General features: G+C 42.5%; 1 protein-coding gene across 4 annotated transcripts in view; it reads left to right on the forward strand.

Moving 5' to 3' along the window:
- The window catches only part of FSTL4 (follistatin like 4), a 195,438-nt gene that overhangs the window by 150,072 nt on the left and 26,613 nt on the right, over window positions 1-18,753 (forward strand). For all 4 annotated transcript variants that reach the window (XM_090150865.1, XM_031598441.2, XM_090150866.1 and 1 more), the window contains one exon: window positions 8,320-8,486. In XM_090150865.1, coding sequence (XP_090006991.1) covers window positions 8,320-8,486 — 167 coding nt within the window. The remainder of the gene's footprint in view (window positions 1-8,319; window positions 8,487-18,753) is intronic.

Here is an 18,753-nt window from a genome sequence, read left to right on the forward strand (position 1 = left end):
ATTTCAGTTTTATATGTGGATTTTATCTGTGAACCTCTGAGGGATTTTAATGAGAAATCCACAGACATGACAAGCCTGTGGCTATTTGCATGGCCCCTATTGCCTTGCATGCTGAGAAATCTTTGCAGATGGGTTGGTTCTTCCTCAGGCTTTTCTGCTGGGGAAACTGAGGCATCCCCAACTCCGACCCTCTCTGCAGAGCTGCTTCCCAGCCCTTTGTTGTCCATCTTACAATTCCCTGCAGAGATAAAAACCATGGAAATGCCAGGCTTTGAAATGCTGCTTCAGTATTGTGCAGCAGATCCGCGCTGCTTGCTGGGCCTGGTACCAGGCTGGGCATGGCTCAGCCCCTTCTGCAGGTTCCTAAAAGCTTCCGAACTGCAGGGGATTGGGCTGGGAAAGGTTTAACCAGGACAAAAGATGTGCTGAGAGCATGAAGCAGGGGATTTTCTCCATGGGCTGCTCATTGTGCTTTGGTTCCGTTCACCTACCTCACCAGAAGGAAATGTTATTTTTCATTATCTGCTTCTTGCCAAATTAATTCTGTGCCATCTTCACATTTCTGACTTTCACCTACCCCTTGTGTTTGCAAGATGGGAAGGGTGTGTGTGAGAGTGCTGATCCAGAAGTTCTTATCAGCGGATGTTTGTAATACAGGAGATGCTATTGGGGGGGCTGCTGCAGCACAGCCTCACTGTGCCTTAGCCTTGGCAGAAGGTGGATGGCTTTGCCCCATCCATGGAGGTGTCCAAGGCCATGGATGGGCTTGGGGCAGCCAGCCTGTAGCAGGAGGACCTGGGAGGGCTGTGAGGTCCCTTCCAACCCAACCATGTAAGTCTAAGTATGGTGCAGTTCTCCCAGGCAAATCTGTGCCATTTCTTCATTTCCAGAGCTGCATGTTGCTGCAGCATACATCAGATTGGGCTGAGGCTTGCCCTTCCAAAGCAGGACAGCAGCACATGGAGGAAACGCTTCCTCTGGGTGCGCTGAGCTCAGCCTGGGGCTGCCAGGTCCTGCCATCAGGCATCCCACTCTGCAGCCTGGGGAAGGCATTTCCATACAACGCAGTGTGAGCCTGGAACATGTGGAGAAATAGTTAGTTTGCCTTCGAGTTGTTGGTTTTTCCCCTGGTTGCATAACCACAATTTTCAAGTGAAATGTGCTCTGGTTTTATACTGCTGGCTTGAGAGCAAGGTTGCTTTTGGTATGGAAAAGCACCAAAAAAGCCCTGGGGAGAGGCTGAACTCTGACTTGAATGAGGCAAAACCCAAGTGAGCGATGGCTGGAAGATGAAGGGGAGGGGTGGAATAGCTCCTGTTGGATGGTGTCAGCCTGGAAAAGCTGAGCCCTTGTGTTTTCTTTTAAGTGTCCCGACTGTGACCAGAGTCAGAAAAGATGCCAGATCCATGTAATTACCACAGCTAAGTTTGCAGTCATCCATACAAAGAGCAGTGAAAGCTCTGTGAATACTGTTACAAATGCTTATTTACAACTTGAGAGCATGGTATCATTGATTTGATGGTTTATGAATGCAATAATATGAGAGAGTATGAAGGAAATAAATAGATCCCATTTGAAATGCTTGGGTGGTTTTTTTTTTGTTTTTTTTTTTTTTTGTTTTTTTTTTAAGAAACCCTTAATCTAGGCTTTAAAAGCAATGTGAGCCCTTTTTCTCAGCTCCTTGTTTCCCGGTTCCTGCATTTTTCAGTTTATCACATTCATTGCATATTGCTGGCCCAGACCCCGAAGTGAAATGAGTGGGGAGGATAAGATTGCAGCCATTCAATGTGGCCATTTCAGGGGTCTCAGTGCTGTTACACTGCATGGAAATGCTTCCTGGACCCCACACACCCTGCAGCCTGGCTCTGCTCTATTTGCTAAGTAATTTACCTACGCATTACAGTGGTTCCCACAAGTCATGCAGTACTTAATGATCTGACAGCATTTCCATGATAAACCCTAGGGGTTTATAGTACAGCCATAAAAATTCACTCCTGGGAGAAACTTGGCATGCCATGTCCCGTACCAGAAGCTATCTTTTTCTGCCTTAAATCAGGTATAAATCAGTTCAGCTACTGTAGCTTATTGAAGTTCAAAAAAAAAAAAAAAAGTTCAGTAGTTTCATATTTTTTGGTCCTCTGAAACTCTGAAATACCACGTTTTAAATACAGGTAGTGACTGCTCTTGAAAGTTCCATTCCTTTTGGAAGACCCATTCCACGAGTTCCCATTTTGAAGCTAAGGAATTGCTGATGGAATGGCAAAATCTTCCATACTCCCAGTAATGAGATAAGCCTTTTGCACGAGGCAACTGTTGCTTTTGGGGTGGTGATGCTGCAGTTGTTACTAATGGTTTCTTTCAGTTCCAACTGGATGTAGTAAAGTGCAGAACTGCAGAGAGCAGGTGAGCTTCTCACCTGTCCCAAACCACAGTGTTCTTTTTTCCTGTGAGTTCAGTGGAGAACTTTGGTACTTCTATCCTTTGGTTCTTGGGAGGACACTTTTGACTCTTAATAAGAGACAAATCTTTGGAGTCAAGTGTTGCAGCGACCACGATTACCAGAAGTAATGATGAGACTATCAGGCCATTAGCAATTCTACCTTTCAAATTAATAAATTGACTGGGAAAATGCATGGCTGTTATGGTGTAGGCAGGACACTGTTGACACAACATGGGAATATTTTATCAAAAATTAATCATATCAACACCGCTCTCAATATGCGGGAAATAGGAATTTAAAATAAAAACAAATGCATTTATGTAAGCTGTTCTCTAAAATAGACTACTTGTGCCTATTTACATAATGAATCCATCACTTATCACCCTCAGGAGATTAGATAATTAAGCACTGAGCAACTTATATTTATTCATGTACTTTCAAGAATGAATGAATTATCCCTTTCTGCACAAAGTGAATGTTCTCTGATTAATAACAGGAGGGCAGGGATGGGATTTTACAATGGAAAGTGTACTGCTTGTTTTCTTAAAAAGAAAAGAAATTGATCTTTGGAATACAGTACATCAAGAAGCTGTTTTTGATTGAAAGTCAATATAAATGGTTTTAGCAAGCTTGTTAGCAATGTGAACACTCTTGATACAACTTTGTGTGGCAGAGCTGGGCTGAAAAGTGGGAAAAGGCATTGCAATATTTCCTTATTATCTGCTTCTCTCATGTTGAATCTCGGGTTCCTAGTCACACAGGTTAGAAAGGTGTCCAGGCTTGACAGGAATGTGAGACAGGGTCTTGTCCTGCAGCACGGTGCTGGATATCACTGATGTTTTGCATGTATTTATGCCAAATTCTGCAACAAGATGGGCTGCAGGCTTCCCATGCCATGCTGGGACCTGTCTGGGGAGCCCTCAGCCATGGCCTTTGTGAGTAATGACAGAAGAGGACTTGAAGCACTGAATTCTCTCATACTGCTAGAAATACAATTATGCCTTTTTATGACTTAGAAAACAGCATTACTAATTTAGTGGAGAATTTACAATAAGATACTTCCTGAAGTAGCATGCCCAAGGTCCTGAGGATTTATAAATTACATTAAGAACTTGAATTATTATAGCTACAAAATACAGCTGAGGTATGAGCATTTCTACTTAGCATTAGAAATCGTTTTATTATTCACATTAATTAAACCTCTAAGCCTTGGAGGAAGGTTGCGTTGTGGTCGCTCTTTTCCTGGGAAACCAAACTCTCTGAGCATCCCACAGAGGGCTGGTGATGTTCTTTGCAGGTTGTGAGGCCAGAAGCCCGATCCCCTGCTCTGAACCCAGGCGGGAGCTGTTGGAATTCTCCAGATTAATTAATTGTGAACAACTTGCATCGAGTTCATTAACAGCTCTAATGTGGTTAATTAATAACGCAAACATTCTTGGCTTTCCCGTAATTCAAGGTTGGTGTTTGGAAAATGGAGTTTTCATCTCGGGTTGAGTGATGGATAATCCATCACCGCCAGCAGGCAGGTGAGGGGATGTAAATATTGCTGGAGAGGATGGGCTTGTCGAGCCTTAATCTCCAGCAAACTGTGTTAACATGGCAACATTTCTTCTGGAGCTGGTCCTGGAGGCAGCACTGTGACAGCTTTGCGTGAGCGCGCAGAGCCAGGGTGATTTGTGTGGCATTGGTTTTATTAATTCATTTACTTGCTCCGTGGAGTAGGGTAGAAACTAAATCACAGGGTGTTTGGAAAATACTCTAATGCTAATCTGAGTAATTTATAAGTGTGTTAGGCAGTGTTTCACACGTTCAGACCCTCTGTGAACTGCCCTTAATATTTGCAGTGACTGCATCCCATCCCAGCATCACCTCTTGTTGCAGTCATTCTTTGGCTGGCCAGGTCTCATGGTCAGTCGTTGTACCTCACCTACAGCACAGTCATTTTAAAATCCATTAGCTGCAATCCTCTCAGGTTTAAGAGGTTCTAAAATTGATCTTCTCTGTACCAAGCCAAACACTTTTCGTCAAAAATATTGGAGAAAAAGTAATTAAAAAAGGAATATCTTATTTTATCCTCTTACCCACTAATTGCTTTGGCTTTCTCGATTCAGTTAGGTCCTCACCTGCAACTATAATCAGACAGAGAAGACTTCTATGCTAATATCACCTTTGACCTTTGTGCTGCAGTGTTGGCCACAAGGCAATAAACAGGTATACTGACTCAGTGCATTGCCTGAACGCAGCTGCAGCACTTGGGGAACTGAATGAGGGCAAAAGTTTGCATCCCATTAAATCAGTCCCAGCTTGACCAACTGCTGGGGAAGCATGACGTGTTTGGGGCTGTGTTACCCGTGCTCCATTTCCCAAGCTAAAGGTCTGTGTAAGTTAATTGGGAGGTGAGGATCTGTGCATGAGACTTCCTATAACAGTGAGTTCTCCCATCCCTTGCTTCCAGCAGCGTTATGGTTTGGTACATTGTGTGCTATCCAAGAGCCAGTTATAAGATTAAAAAATTATTTCCTTGTCCCTTCAGCATGATTTAAGCAATAAAGTCCTTTGCTCCGTATTCTGTTTTAGCAGGATGAGACACCCGTGAACAAATGTAACAATGATTAAAGGTGGTAACAATGTATTAAAAATATATTTTCTTTAGGTTTAAGTGAAAAGATCTAATTAATGATATGAAGCACTTAAAAAAAAAAAAAAACACACATGAAATCTTTCTGCACAGTGTAGCACGAGCAAAGGCACGCAGGGAAACGACATTTACTATGTAAATTATCTCTACGCCGTGCTAAATCAATGAGTTTTCCTCCATAGATGCTCATTCCAGGTTGCTCCCTATAATGACCTCAATTATACATGTCTTCATTGTGAAATTATGATTGCCTTTGGCGGGCTGCAAATGACAGCAGAGGAAAGATTTCCGTGATAAAACAGCACAACAAGTAATACCTGCGTGCATTAGTATGCAGAGCGTGCAAAGGTGCAGCACAACTCCTGCTTTAGAGCCTTAAGAAATCAAATTGGAGAGGAGGGGGGGTGTAGGGAAACGTTTGGCTGTATCTTGACATTTTTAACAAGAAAAGGAATTAGTGAGCCTTCACCATCTCAAGCGTGTTGCAAGAAATTTCAATGGCGGCACGGCTGCGTGGTTGGCTCAATGATCTGCACTGCATCACTGCCCCTCTGGGGTGGGGATAGAAGCAGAGAAAAGAGCTGCGAGGAGCAGGATTTCCCTGGACTGCCCTCCTACCCAGTCCTAGTGACTGGATGATTTAATTTGGCATTTGGTGAAATGTCGTAGGCAAATGTGGTCGCATCTGTTCCTCCATAAAGCTGGTTGTTAGCGAGGCGGTACCCCGGTCTTGAACTACCCAAAGTTGAGTCACAAGTGTTGGGATCCCATTCTCCTATTGGTGGCAGAGGGGTTACAAGAACCACTTCTTCTCTCACTGCAGTAGGCTGAGAATTTGGTTCAGGTGAAATATCAGTGCAGAATACAAGGTTTGACATGGCTTGATAAATAGGATAGGCTAGGAGTGATACTTGCAGAATCCACGGAATGTATACAGAGCTACTGTGCTTACGTCAGCCTGCAGAATTTCCCAATAAACTTGAAATTGCCCCATTTTAGGACCAGATTCCATTCCAGCCTGTGTTCTGCGTGTGAGTGCATTTTGAATATTCCCTATTCATTCTGTTTGGGTTTTATGTGTGTGGTAAAAATCCTTTTATCTCGTAAAGATTTTTAAGAATAAAATGTGCAGCTCAGTACTTAATCTAGAGGATTCCACCCAAAATCATTATGGTGACTTGAATAATTTGCACAATCGGCATCAGAGTGTTTGAGGTCTGCAGCTTAAGTACAAGATTCTGATTTTTCTAAGATTTGTGTTTTTAAATTAAGGAGCACAACCTTCATCTCCTCACAGGGTATCTCTGTTTCCATCCCAAGGCACCTGGTTGTGTAAGTGCAATTTTTTTTCCTAGCAATGCCAAGAAAGCTGCGACTAAAACCATACAACATAATCCTTTATTAATAGAAAGACCCTTGAAAGTCAATGTGATCGTGATAGGATGCCTTCAAATATATTCCACAGAAGTATTTGAGGGGGGTATGTGATTATTTTAGTGATCTATCTATATTACATACGTGCTGTAGCCTAAAAAGTCCCATCTTGACCTGGTTCAGTTCTTTGATGTGTGGCAGCCACCCCAGGTGTCTTAAGGGACCACTGGAGCTCGGGGACTGGGCAGTGTCACAAATGAATGATCCTTTATTTCATTTCTCCTCAAGAAGAGATGGTCCTCATTAGCCTTATTCTGTGCTACAAATCATTGTAATTATCGACTCTTTATCCCATCGAGTGTGCTCCAAATATTTTATTAATGAAAAAGGAGCTCCTTTTTTTTTTTTTTTTATGCAGAAAGTAACTGTTAGCAGCACCTCTATGGGGTTTACGTGCTTCGGGTGGGTGAAGGCAGAGGGCTGGGGCACTGCATCGTACACTGACCCCAGTGTGAGATCTCCTCCTCCAGCACATACCCAAGGGTGATGCCTAATGAGATATGGTTTAATGAGGTGGTGTTTAATGAGGTGTTCGTTCCTGTCTTTGCTGCTAACCTGACTGGGGGTGGGTGATGTTCTTCTTCCTGCTCCTCCTCTGTCTCTCCATCTGGGCTTTAAGATTTCAGGGGCATAAAAGTTTGATGGCCAGACTCCTCTTGTGTCTGCTCTATGGGAACGACTGCACCCCAAGTAATAACATGATGTTGGTCAGACTTTCTTAATTTTTGATTGATAGTACAGCTGTTTATTTTAACTCGTGGTGTTTCTAAGCAGTGCTGAGAATATTAAGTGGGAGAACAGCTCGTGGCTGGCAGACACGGCGTGCAATGTATTGATCTTTGCAGCCCTAAATCAGCCTCGGACCTCCAGTAGTGAGTATGGTTTGTGGCACAGTGAATTGACTTCTCGCTTGGGTGAGAGGGGATGCAGTGCTGCTCAGTATGGCTGCACGAGTGGGTTCTGCATGAGGGGCTCACAATCATCAGACAGAGCCCCAGAGTCAGTCCTGTCAGCTGCCCGAGGTTGTGGAAGGCATCAAATATTTTAGGGAATTGATCTTCCAGAGTTGTTACTCGAAAGTTTTAAAAGCGGTTTTTCATGTAGAGGGTACGAAGAGATGGAAAATGTTCCTTGAAGAAGTAGGTGTTGGGTTTTATTGAGTACGTTTCTGTAGTGGAGGCCAGCTGAAGAGGATTTTACCACAAAAGCTGTTAACTCTTAAGGCGATATCGCATCTTAAGCTGTGACTTGACATGATAAAAATGGTGTTCGCAGTCCTGAAAGTCAGCAGAAGAAAGTGCGTGAGGCATTTAAATCTTCCCGGTGCAGAGACACTGGAAGTGATACACAGATCTTGTGTGGGTCACACTGCAGATACATGAGAATGAGCCTGATGAGTAGGGTAGCTCTGCCAGCTGGTCCAGGGAAGGGAATAACATGAGCCCACGTGGTGTTTTGTGGTGTCAGCAGTGCTGCACTTAGTTTTCTTAAAGCACACAGGCTGGGGTAAGGCAGCATCCATCTCTTTGGTCCCTGTTTGATTGCAGCCAGTGCAGTGGGATGAGGACAGAGGGGCTTCAGGGGGTGGGAGGGGCTCATTCCCCAGGCCAAGTTTCTGATTTGGCTGAGGCAGTATAATGCCAATGGGCTGTGAGCATTCCTTGATCCTCTCAGTGGGAAAGCTTCCCGTTTGGCTTTGTTGCTTAGAGGTTTTTGACACCCAACGCCTTGCTAAAATCCTTTGAAGTTATTCCTGGAATGGAGAAGAAAGGGAGCCTTGGTGCTATTTGGTGTTATTCCTTTGCAGAGGTGGTCCAGCTCAGCCTGCCTGAGGAGCAGCGGGTCAGCATCACCACCATCACAGTGGGCCTCAGCACCATCCTGACGTGCGGCATCCGCGGGGCGCTGCGGCCGCCCATCATCTGGAAGCGCAACGGCATCATCCTCAACTTCCTTGACCTGGAGGACATCAATGTAAGTCCTGAGTTACTCCTCCTTGCGTATTGAATACGGCTTCATTTAACAGCGGATGGTTTGAAAGGAACAAGTTTTGTCTCGTTATTGTCATGAAAAACAAAGCTGGCGTGATGTTTTGTTTTTGTAGGAATGTCTTAATCATAATAGCTGAGAGCGTGGGTTTTTGGAATGCTCAGGTTACTGCAATTTGCTTAGCATTGATACTTCATCCTCTGTTCCTTGTTCAGTTCAGTGCAACCAGAGCAGCCCTGGAAAGCAGGGGAAGGAGCTCCCCACACCATTAACCTCTCGGCTTTCTCATTCCCAGTACAAAGCCGCGGGTTCATCGAGAGCATGAAACAACACATTTACGGCTGGCAGTGAAATCTCTCCTCTATCTAAATCAAATAAATCTGTTTCTCCTCTTTCCCTCGCCTTTCAGCCTGCTCCCATCTCTCGCTGCTCAGGATTTCTGACGAGCAGTTTAAAATATGGGGTAATTCAGCAGGGTGTGGTGATACCTTGGCAGGAAGGGAGATGGATCTCTTTTAATTCGCAGCGCTGGTCTGATGTGTGAGTCACAGTTGATAGTAAAAACAATACCTGAGTAATGGCGTAAACTTCCTCATTTATTTAATAACATTTAATTATGGGGAAACTGGAAAGTCATGTAAAAAAAATATGGTCTGTATTTAATTTCTCTTTGCATTACAGTACACGGTAAATCAGTTTTTATTTTAATTACGCTACAGAAGGAGGTGATTTATATTTTTGTTCGGCTCTTGTTAATTTGATAAGCACTCAGTTCAGAGTTGTTACAGCCGTAGCTCCCTAAATTGTTGTGTATCTGGGATTGCTGAAATGCAAAAAGTCTTTGTTTTACTCTTTACTGCAACATAACACATTATTTGTTGCCTCTGCCTTAGTAGGAGCCTAGTGCACACTGTATGGAAGTGATTACTGTACACACAAATTCAGTAATTACAGCTATCTAAAATTTTCCTTTTAATCAAAGCAAGAATTACCTTTTCCAAATGCGTTTCTTGTTGCCTTTTGGAGCATGGCATGCAGTGTGAAACCAGCAAACATCCCACTGCAGTGTTGGCACAGGTTTGTAAGGAGCAGTGCTGAGGATGCTTAGGATTGCACAGCCAGTCCAAGGCTTGCAGAGCTGACGGGATTTCTTCCAACCACCCATCAGTGCTGTGGTTGGGATAACGGCCATTGCTTCACTGCACTAAAAATACATGGAACACCACCAAGAAGCAATACGCAAAAATCCAGCGTTCCCTCCCGGAGTGGGAAAGTGGCCAACCCGACAGCTGATGGTCCTGTCCAAATATTCTTCAGAACAGATCTATTCCTCGATGCAGATTAAGCTGAGTAAAGATTACACTTGCTGCCAGCATGCTTAGTTTAATCCACAGCAAGCAAACTCAACATCTTTGTGTGATCAGAATGTAGAAGGAGCCTTTCTATGGGCAGCGATGTTTGATCTGAGATGTCCTGTTTTGAGGCTCAGATTTGCTGCTGAGCTTAACTGAGTTAAAGGTGAGAGTCAGCTGTTCTGAAATCCTATTTCCTCATCCTCTTGAGCCTCCAGAGTAGTAATAGAATCTTTTGGCTCAAACTAATGAAAACTCCAGGTATTTGTATTGTCTTTATGAAATTTTGGTTGTGATCACGTTGGTTTTTAAAAGAATATTTGAAGCTGGAGTGTGAATGGGGCACAGAATGACAGTCTGGGAAGTGGAGCTCAGGGGCATCCCTGAAGGACAGCATGTGGCTCTGAGGTTTGTAACCCAACTATTTTAATTAGGATTGGAGCAGTAAATTTTCAAGCTCAAATGCCAGTTCCTTCATAATTTAGTGCTGGTGCAAGTGGACTTCTGGTTTACTTATGAGTAATTCACTTGAGCATTTGTTGCTAAATGTTAGGAAGACTTAGGTCTTTGAACATAAACTGGATCCTGCATGATTACACGCTCCTTGGGCAGTCCCATGCAATAGCAGGAAAAAATACATTTTAGTTTTTTATCTGTTTGAACTAATATCACTGAGAAACCATATAAACAGAGCTCTCTGCTTCTTACTAGGAAGCAAAACGGGATTTATGCTCGATTTTGATGTTTTGCGTGTCAGTTTATGATCTCTTTCACCTTGTCCTATAACACCTGGTGCTATTGCGCATCAACTTTCTTAATCTAATAAACACTTCAGCATCTTTTCCATCTTTAATTAAACCTTAAAGCTCTTTATGTTCCATATATACCATTGCCATCTGCGTTCTGCTCTGGTGACTTGAGGTGGGGACTGTGACCCTTCGATTTCCCCCTTTGGGCTGTGTGTCTGTGGCTGCCCAGGTGAGCCTTCGTGGCTGGGTGCGTTTGTTGGGAGCTCAGGTGGAGATGGAGCTTTGGAAGTGTGAGCCTGCCTGTGCTCGGGGTTAGTTCTCACCTGTAGGCACCGGGGGCAGTGTTTGCTTTGAGGTTTCAGTGTTGGGCAGCCCCTTGTGGGTGCGGAGAAGGACAGAAAACAGTCATCACTTTAAGGGCATTGGCAGCGGGGGAGTGAAGGCGGTGTGCTTCTTAATACACTTGAAGTCAGCTAATGAAATTACTTCGGTTTTCTTTTAGAGTGCCTCGAGCAGAAACTCAATTGCATTTCTGCTTTTCGCAATAAGGTTAGCAATTTGACTAATTGGAAGTGCAACAGGAGATTAATTGTACCTTTTTAAGTTCAAGGAAATCCTCCCTGCTCCTGGCACAGTGGTAATCACATAGAAACCTACAGGATATTCATGCACTTGGAAAAATCCTTGTATTATATTTCAATTAAACTCTTTCTCTTCTAAATGCTAATTGAGGAAATCAGATGAAAATATTGGTCCAAGTCAGAAGAAACAACTCTTCAAAGACGATGTGAGCACAGCAGAGGGAAGGAACCACTGTGAAGTCCTTTGTGGCTTTATTCCCTTAAGATGATTGATAAATGTGATATGAGGAGGTTGACTGTGTTCCAAATTAAAACTAGAAGTGACAAGTTCAACAAAAACCAAAGTAATCCGAAATTCATGCAGAGCTGAGAGGCTGAAGATTACTGTAATGCCTGGATGTTTATGTGCTTTACTTAAATCATTTTTATGAGATATCTCGAGTGGCAACAAAGTATTAATAACTTTCCATTTCTCTCTTAATCAGAAGCTTTCATAAGCAACATTAATTTGTCTTGTTGGTGAAGAGCTCTGTTAATGAGTTGTCACATAGCTGGTACAAAAGAGCCATCTTAATGGTACATGTAATTAAAAGATTTTTCTTGCAAACGTTTAAGATTGCTTTTTGCATGAAAATATTATTTATCCATACATTTCCCATCCAGGTAATTTATCCATTATAAATGCTTTTGCAGCTGTACTAAAAAAAGTCACATCAACTTTTCTGATGAAGAAAATAACTACAGTGTAGCTGAAACTGGTGAGGTTGTGATAGCTGCAAATTGATGTTTGACTACAAATAGCAAACTGGTTAAAATGTGTTATCTTTCAAAATAATATCCTTCTGCCTCCCAGGAAAAAGCAATATGCTGTCCTAAATCTGTGATTATGAAAGCATTCCTCAATTTGAAAACATAAAAAACTCCTCATGGAGTTAAATGTATTTATACAGTATTTATAGGGTATTGTTTCATGTGATTTAACATTATCTGGAGAAAAATAGATAAATTTATGAACAAAACTTGTAAACAAAAGCTTATCTATAGCAGCATGATGAAAACATACACAAACAGCAGAGAAGAGCATATTATCATGAGAAAACAAGTGTAACAGAGCACAGGTAGATAAGAATTTGGTGAGTTACCAAGTATGATGCAAATGGTTTGAACTAATTCATGAGCAGTTCTCATCATTCTTTTCGTGTTCATCTGTACAGTTTAACCCAGATCTACATTAGATCATTGGTTCAGAAATGCACTCTTTGTTGCTCGTGATTAAAACGTGGGTTTCTTCATTTCTGCAGACGCCAAATAGGGTAGCATGTCCTTTCTCTGCAGAAGAAATCCTCATCCAGGAACAAATGCAAGACTCCAAAGCCAGCTCCCCTCAGGGGAAGCACTTGGGAATGAAGGCTTTCTCCTAGTATGATGGAAAAATCAATAATGGCCCTAAAAAGCATTGCTCCTGGGAGCTATCAGCGTGTGGCCTGTCATTCATTTGCTATTGTCACTTGTGTGTATCGATTAGCTGATCTTGTAGAAAGTACAGGGAGAGGGTGTCCATCCAATATGAGATCCACGTGCCAAATTCCTGATGTCTTGAGTGCTCCTCTCCAGAAGAAAGAGCCAACCTCATGCAGGTTCAGTTGTGTAATGTTTGGAGACCAAAGCAGATGGCCAACCTTAAAGGTAGAAGTCACCTGGACCAGATTGCTCGTTAGAACAGACTGCATGAATAGATACGTCCCTGTTGATGGTTTTAATGTAATTCCATAGTTAAATAATAAAAAGATGAGGTGTGAATAACCCCACTTAATACCCTGCTAATAGGAATGAGGCCTTTAAAATGATCAAACCCCATGTCATCCTGAATGCTGTTGTAATACAGTGATGTGAGTACGTTACAGGAACTTGCATATTTAAAGCCAAGTTTTTTTTTTTCTTTTTCGAATCAAAATTTAAGCAATTAGTCAGTGCTTGTAGTGTCTCAGGTCTTGGAGGCTCTAAAATAGAAGTCAAGTGGAAAATAAATGCTTACAGTATTTTCTGAATATGTCATTTTTCACTTTTCTGTAGTAAAGACCACAGAAGTTGTATCCATTTAGTGCCTTCAATGGGAGAGCTTAATTTTGTGTCATGGCCCAAAGTCTGCAAGTGATTACTGCAGATGCAGGAATACTTTCATGGGGACGGTGCAGTTGTTCCTGGTCCTAACTGTCCGTAGATGATAAGGGTTCACTTTCCTAAACTTGTCATTTTTGTGGAGGAAGGCATTCTCCCAGCAGCCTGGGTGGTTTGGTTTGTACTTCTTACAGATGGGCACAGACCTTGTGAAATTTTTGAGACTCATGATGTGAGATGTAACTCTCCTAGAGGTGAATTGCATACGCTCTGTCTGGGTTTTATAACAGAGAAGAACTATAAATACAGTGTGAAACTTCTAAAAATGAGCAGGAAGGAGCGAGCCAATTAAAATCATTTACTGTGAAGTGCCGAGCTAACGGGGCTGGCATGCTTACAGAAAGCTTCAGAAGAGCTGCGATGGTGAGATGGATTAGGGCTCTTTGGAATCAGATATCCAACACTTGCTCAGGCTGATGCAGCCTAGAGTTGGGTTACCAACCAAAGTCTCTGCCTCTGTGCCATGGAGTTGATGCATCCTGTTTTCTCCCAGAGTTGGTTGTTGTTTGATCAGACTCATTGCTTTGCTCTGAAATGGGCAGATTAATAGATAAACTTCGCTGAGCCATCCCTCCCTTCCACCAGCAGGAAGACCCACCATGGATTTTCCTCATCGTATCATCTCTCTGGGTTTCTCGGGATATAAAGTCATCCATTTTTATCTGTGCTATAATTGTACGGTTATTTTAAAAGGCTGTATCCAAATAACTCAAGAAAAAAACTTTTTCTGGCTCACCAGCAAAGTCTTCTGTTGTGCTAAATTCTTTAAGCAGCAAAACAGGAGCAGAGATAAATTAATATCCCACTGGGCTGTGTTTGCAACAGTTTTCTGGCATTTGCTTAAGGCTGAATTTTTCTCCATGCGGAGTACTAAAGTGTAAGATGCCGTGTGTAAAACCAAGAACAAATAATATTAATGAAGCATAAGTTCTCAGCTTGTCTCTGGAAATGAATTATTAAGAGCACCAAAGAAAGTGATTTAAGAGGCCATGACTAATTTAGTTTTTATTATTTTTATATGAATCACTCATGAGTCTATTGTAAAAAAAAAAAGATCAGAGACGTTTGATTAGTGTGGAGAAATCACTTTTCGAGTGATAGCCATTGTTGGAGATTTTGCATAATAATAATCTCATTAAATGCTTGGGTACATTTTGTTTTAAAATCCCGTAAACATTATCAGAGAGAGATTTCCAGGACTCTGAGGATCAGGCAGGCTTTTTAAAGCGAACAGTTGAATTTTCGTCTCTGTGTTGGTTGTTATGAAAGTGTGATGGCATTGATTTCCCCCTAGTGGAAAACCAGTGACACCAGCAAGACTCAGTGCCAGGACTGGCTTTGCCTGGAGGAGGTACCAGAGCTGTGTGAGGAAGGCTTCCTTGGGCTCATCTGGGTTTGTTCCTTCCAACCGTTTAAGACTAGCTTGGGTTTGTTTTCCTCCAGTAAATGGAAGTTATTCTGGCCTTCTATTCCAAGGCCAGGCTGGATGTGGCTCAGGGCAGCCTGATGTGGTGGTTGGTGATGCTGCACATAGCAGGGGGTTGAAGCAAGATGAATATTGTGGTCCTTTTCAAAGCAGGCCATTCTATGATTTAAAAAAAAAAAAACAAAACAACAACAACAACAAACCCTGAATCTGCCATATGCTAATTGCTCTTTAAAATAAGACCTTCTGGAAAACAGTTCCTTTTTGCCAAAATTTCAAAGCTTTTTCTGTACGTTCCCCCTCAGTGATGGAACAACCCCAAGTCCTGTTGGAAAGCTGTCTGAAAAGGAAAGCACGTGGATGCCATCGCAGTGTCAGTGGGCTGCCCCAGCACTGTGCCACCTCCATCCCTCCGTGTCAGAGCTGGAGATTTGTGGCATTCCAGCTCCATAATGCATGGCACCTGTGACAGAACGGGAGCTGGATTTACAAGCAATAGGTGATGTTTTACACGTTTCTAAGCACCGTGTCTCCGAGCAGCAGCAGATTGCATGGCCAGGGAATGCATTAGAAAGGAGGAATGGGTAAATAAATATGAAAAATCTTCTGTTTGGAGGAATTGATGCCTTGGGTAATCAGTGGTGATGGAAGGGAAATTCAGTACAGAAAAGAGCAAATCCGTTTTCTTGGATCTGCTTTGTTATTTTTTGAAATGGAGCGTGCGCAGTGGCGACTTGGGTTGTGTTTTTCAGATTACTGAGCAGTTATCAATTTAAATGCAGGGTGGTGGTTTTCTTTTAATCTTGAAAAGTTCAAATGTATCCCGAGATCACTTAATCAGCCCTTTGTTTGAAGGGTAGATGCCAAGTGTAAAAGAAGCTCATGGAGGGCAGAGAACTTTGATTCCAAAAAGGGAGAAAGAACACGAGATGAACTGCTGGGGGAGTCCATTTGTCAGCTGTCACTAGGTGACCTTATCAATTATGAGAAATTATAAGCACAGCTTGCTGGTTTTTTTTTTTTGGTTTTTAACCCGGAACATATAACATTATTTTATAATGAAATTCATAAAATGGAGGTGAGAACACCTCGTCCTTACCTGACCGCTTTCCTGCAAGCTTTCCTGTTGCTCTGTAGCTGTTAGAAGGGTTTCTGCCTCTTGCTCATACATTTTCATCGCTTCTATTTCTTCCCCTTCACAAGAAAATTCAGCTTCAGCAGTAACAGAGGGTAACTATGCCCCAGAAGTGACTTTCTTCCCTTTCTCCTGCTTGCTTATCCTTTGTCGTGGGTCTGTACATAAAGATGTCTCTGCAGTTTGCCTTTCTGCATTGTGGGGGAATTGTAGGGCAGACCCAGCTCCCAGGGTTGCACAGCAGCGTGACTTTGGGCAGCATGAGATGCTCTGCTTGAAAGGTGTGATGGCTTTAGAGGGGAAGAATTGTGTTACATCATTTTTATAGATGTTTATGGCTCCTTCTGAGTGATTTCAGGTTCATGGTGACTTGGGAACTTGGCTTTGCAAGCCAAAGCCATCTGAAAAAGTCAAAGCACACAGAAATGTTTCCTCTGCCTTTTTCAAGCATGAATTCTTCTCGTTCCCTTTGCCTCTTTCAATCTCTTCCCTCCAGTTCTCCCCAAGAAACCTGACATTGAACGTGTTTGTATGGAGGGGTGGGTGGGAGGGTGGATGGATGGTGGAACAAGCTCGGAACTGGAGTCTAAAGATATTTTATGGTAAATGGTTTTTGAGAAGTTTTATTGGAAAAATTGTACCTTTATATAACAGAATATAAACAGAAAGTGTTTGTGCATAAGAATGCGTGCATATATATCAGATGTAACCGTGAAATCTTCATGCACTAATTATATCCACAGGGAAACACAGGGAGAAACTGTGAGCTGCAATAAATAAGCACACGGGAAGAATCGCTGATTTGTTACAGAATTCAGTGTTCTTTTTGTAGCAACAGAAGTTTCAGTATTGAACCTAAATTTGGTGATTACGTTTTCCTTCTCACTCCTAACCCTGGGCTTCTCGATAACATTATGGTCTCATGTGAGCTCTAATGTAGGGCAGATTATTTCCCTTCTGAGCCTGACAGGAAGGGTACAGCATTGCCTCAATTGTATTTGATGACCTTTTTTAAGTGCTGGAAGACAGAAAATAGTTTTTAAACGCTATAAATTGTGCTTTTACCAACAAAAGCTTCTCTTTATGAGGAAAATGCATTTGGAGAGGAAGAGAATAATCCTGTAATCTGGCATCAGTTTGTTTTTTGAAAGAGTTATTGTATTAAATGTATTACGTTAATACATCTGTACGCATTGAAAAAAAAACAGGTTGTCCATAAAAAGACAATTACAGAGCACAAACCGAGCATTCACGATATTTTGCTGAGATATCTTAAAGGAAGCAATGTGCTTAGAACCGAAAAGATTGCATTCTACTGTATTTCTACCACTCCGTATAAATCATTCCATAAAAGTGGTCGTCCTGCTTTTATTGACCTGAGCTCAATCTGAGTTGCTTTGGGCTTAACTTGAAAAACTGTTATTGAGTCCCCTCTGCTGCAAGCGTCTTCTCTATCTCGTGCAAATATCATCTGAGCAGGGCTGATAGCTCTTCTATTTGCAGTTATTCCTGCACCTTTGTTTTTCAGCAGGAAAGATGTAGCTCGCCAGAAAGCAAATGCTGGAAATGGGAAATTTTCAGTGTATATATCTGTGGTGCATTGGGTAGCTTAACCTGCTGATGCTGGATGCCCAATCTGCCTGACACCCAAAGCACCACTCGTATCTGAGATGTTTTTGGTTGCAGATAACGGATTTCAGGGGCATCTTTGGCTTTGTTGTTGTTCAGATCTGTGTGTGTTTGTGCTCCATGGTGCTGTCAGAGCAGCAGCACACAATGGGCAGTGGAGAGCAGAAGCAGCACTGTTATTTCTGTCAAACGTTGTGCCACCTGCATGCTCTGCCTTGTAGCATGTCTAAAAATTAGGGAAGATTCCACGCTTCCCTTTGCTGCCCCAGGGCTGGGCTGTGGGGAGGAAGAGCAGCAGAAGGGATTGCACAAGGAGTGTGACTTTGCCATTCCAGCTCTCCAACACTCACCCTGTTGCGCTGGTTTCATGCCACCCTGATTATTAATTGCTTTTTACCTCACTTTTGTGATGAAATTGTGCGAGGAGTTGAATTTAGCATGCTTCATGCATGGAGCTAATTAAGGGAAAATCATTCTTTAAGCTCATTAACTGTTCTTTAAGTATATCCTTCTGAGTTTCCGTGAAGGTACAAACACTTTGGGGGCTGTAAATAGAGTAACAAAAGAAGCTGCTTTGTGTACCCATCGATGCTACTGTTCCGTTAACTGTAATTTGACATATATTCCTAAACAGAGCAGTTATGCAAAACATTCAGTGCCCAAACCTCCCTAGTAACAGACCTGCACCCTGCTGACAGCCAAACATTGCAGCGTGACAGCAGATGTGGGAAAGGGAGGGGATAAAAAGAAGGATATTTGTCAGCCAGTTATAGATGAAGGCAGGCTGACTCCAAGGAAGTTTCTCTGAAAGAAAGCCTTTGTCTTTTTCCCTGTCTTCTGCCTGGGATGTGGTCTGAGAGCTGACAAACAGCCTCAGCTCTTCCTCATCAAGTCTCAAGGTTACCGTGTGTTTCCTGAGGACCAGCACAGCTAAAGGAAGCCTCAACCCACCCCGAAGTTGTGTGCTGTGCACCTGAGGTTAACGGCTAGATGTTAAATTTCTCTATAAATTAAACAGCTGGAGATTGCTATCTCTTTTTTTTTTATGTGCAAAAAGCACCTTGTTAACAACCGGCACAAAAGTTCATATTCTCAGATGAGTTACTTTGCCTTACTCTGAAATTGCTGCTCATTTTCTTCTTCACATTGATTTATGAACTCTGAAATTTGCTGTTCGGAATTCAGGCTGTGTTCCCAAGCTG

Source organism: Phasianus colchicus, chromosome 15 (genome assembly GCF_987193195.1).
Source record: "Phasianus colchicus chromosome 15, bPhaCol1.hap1.1, whole genome shotgun sequence".
NCBI classification, from domain to species: domain Eukaryota; kingdom Metazoa; phylum Chordata; class Aves; order Galliformes; family Phasianidae; genus Phasianus; species Phasianus colchicus.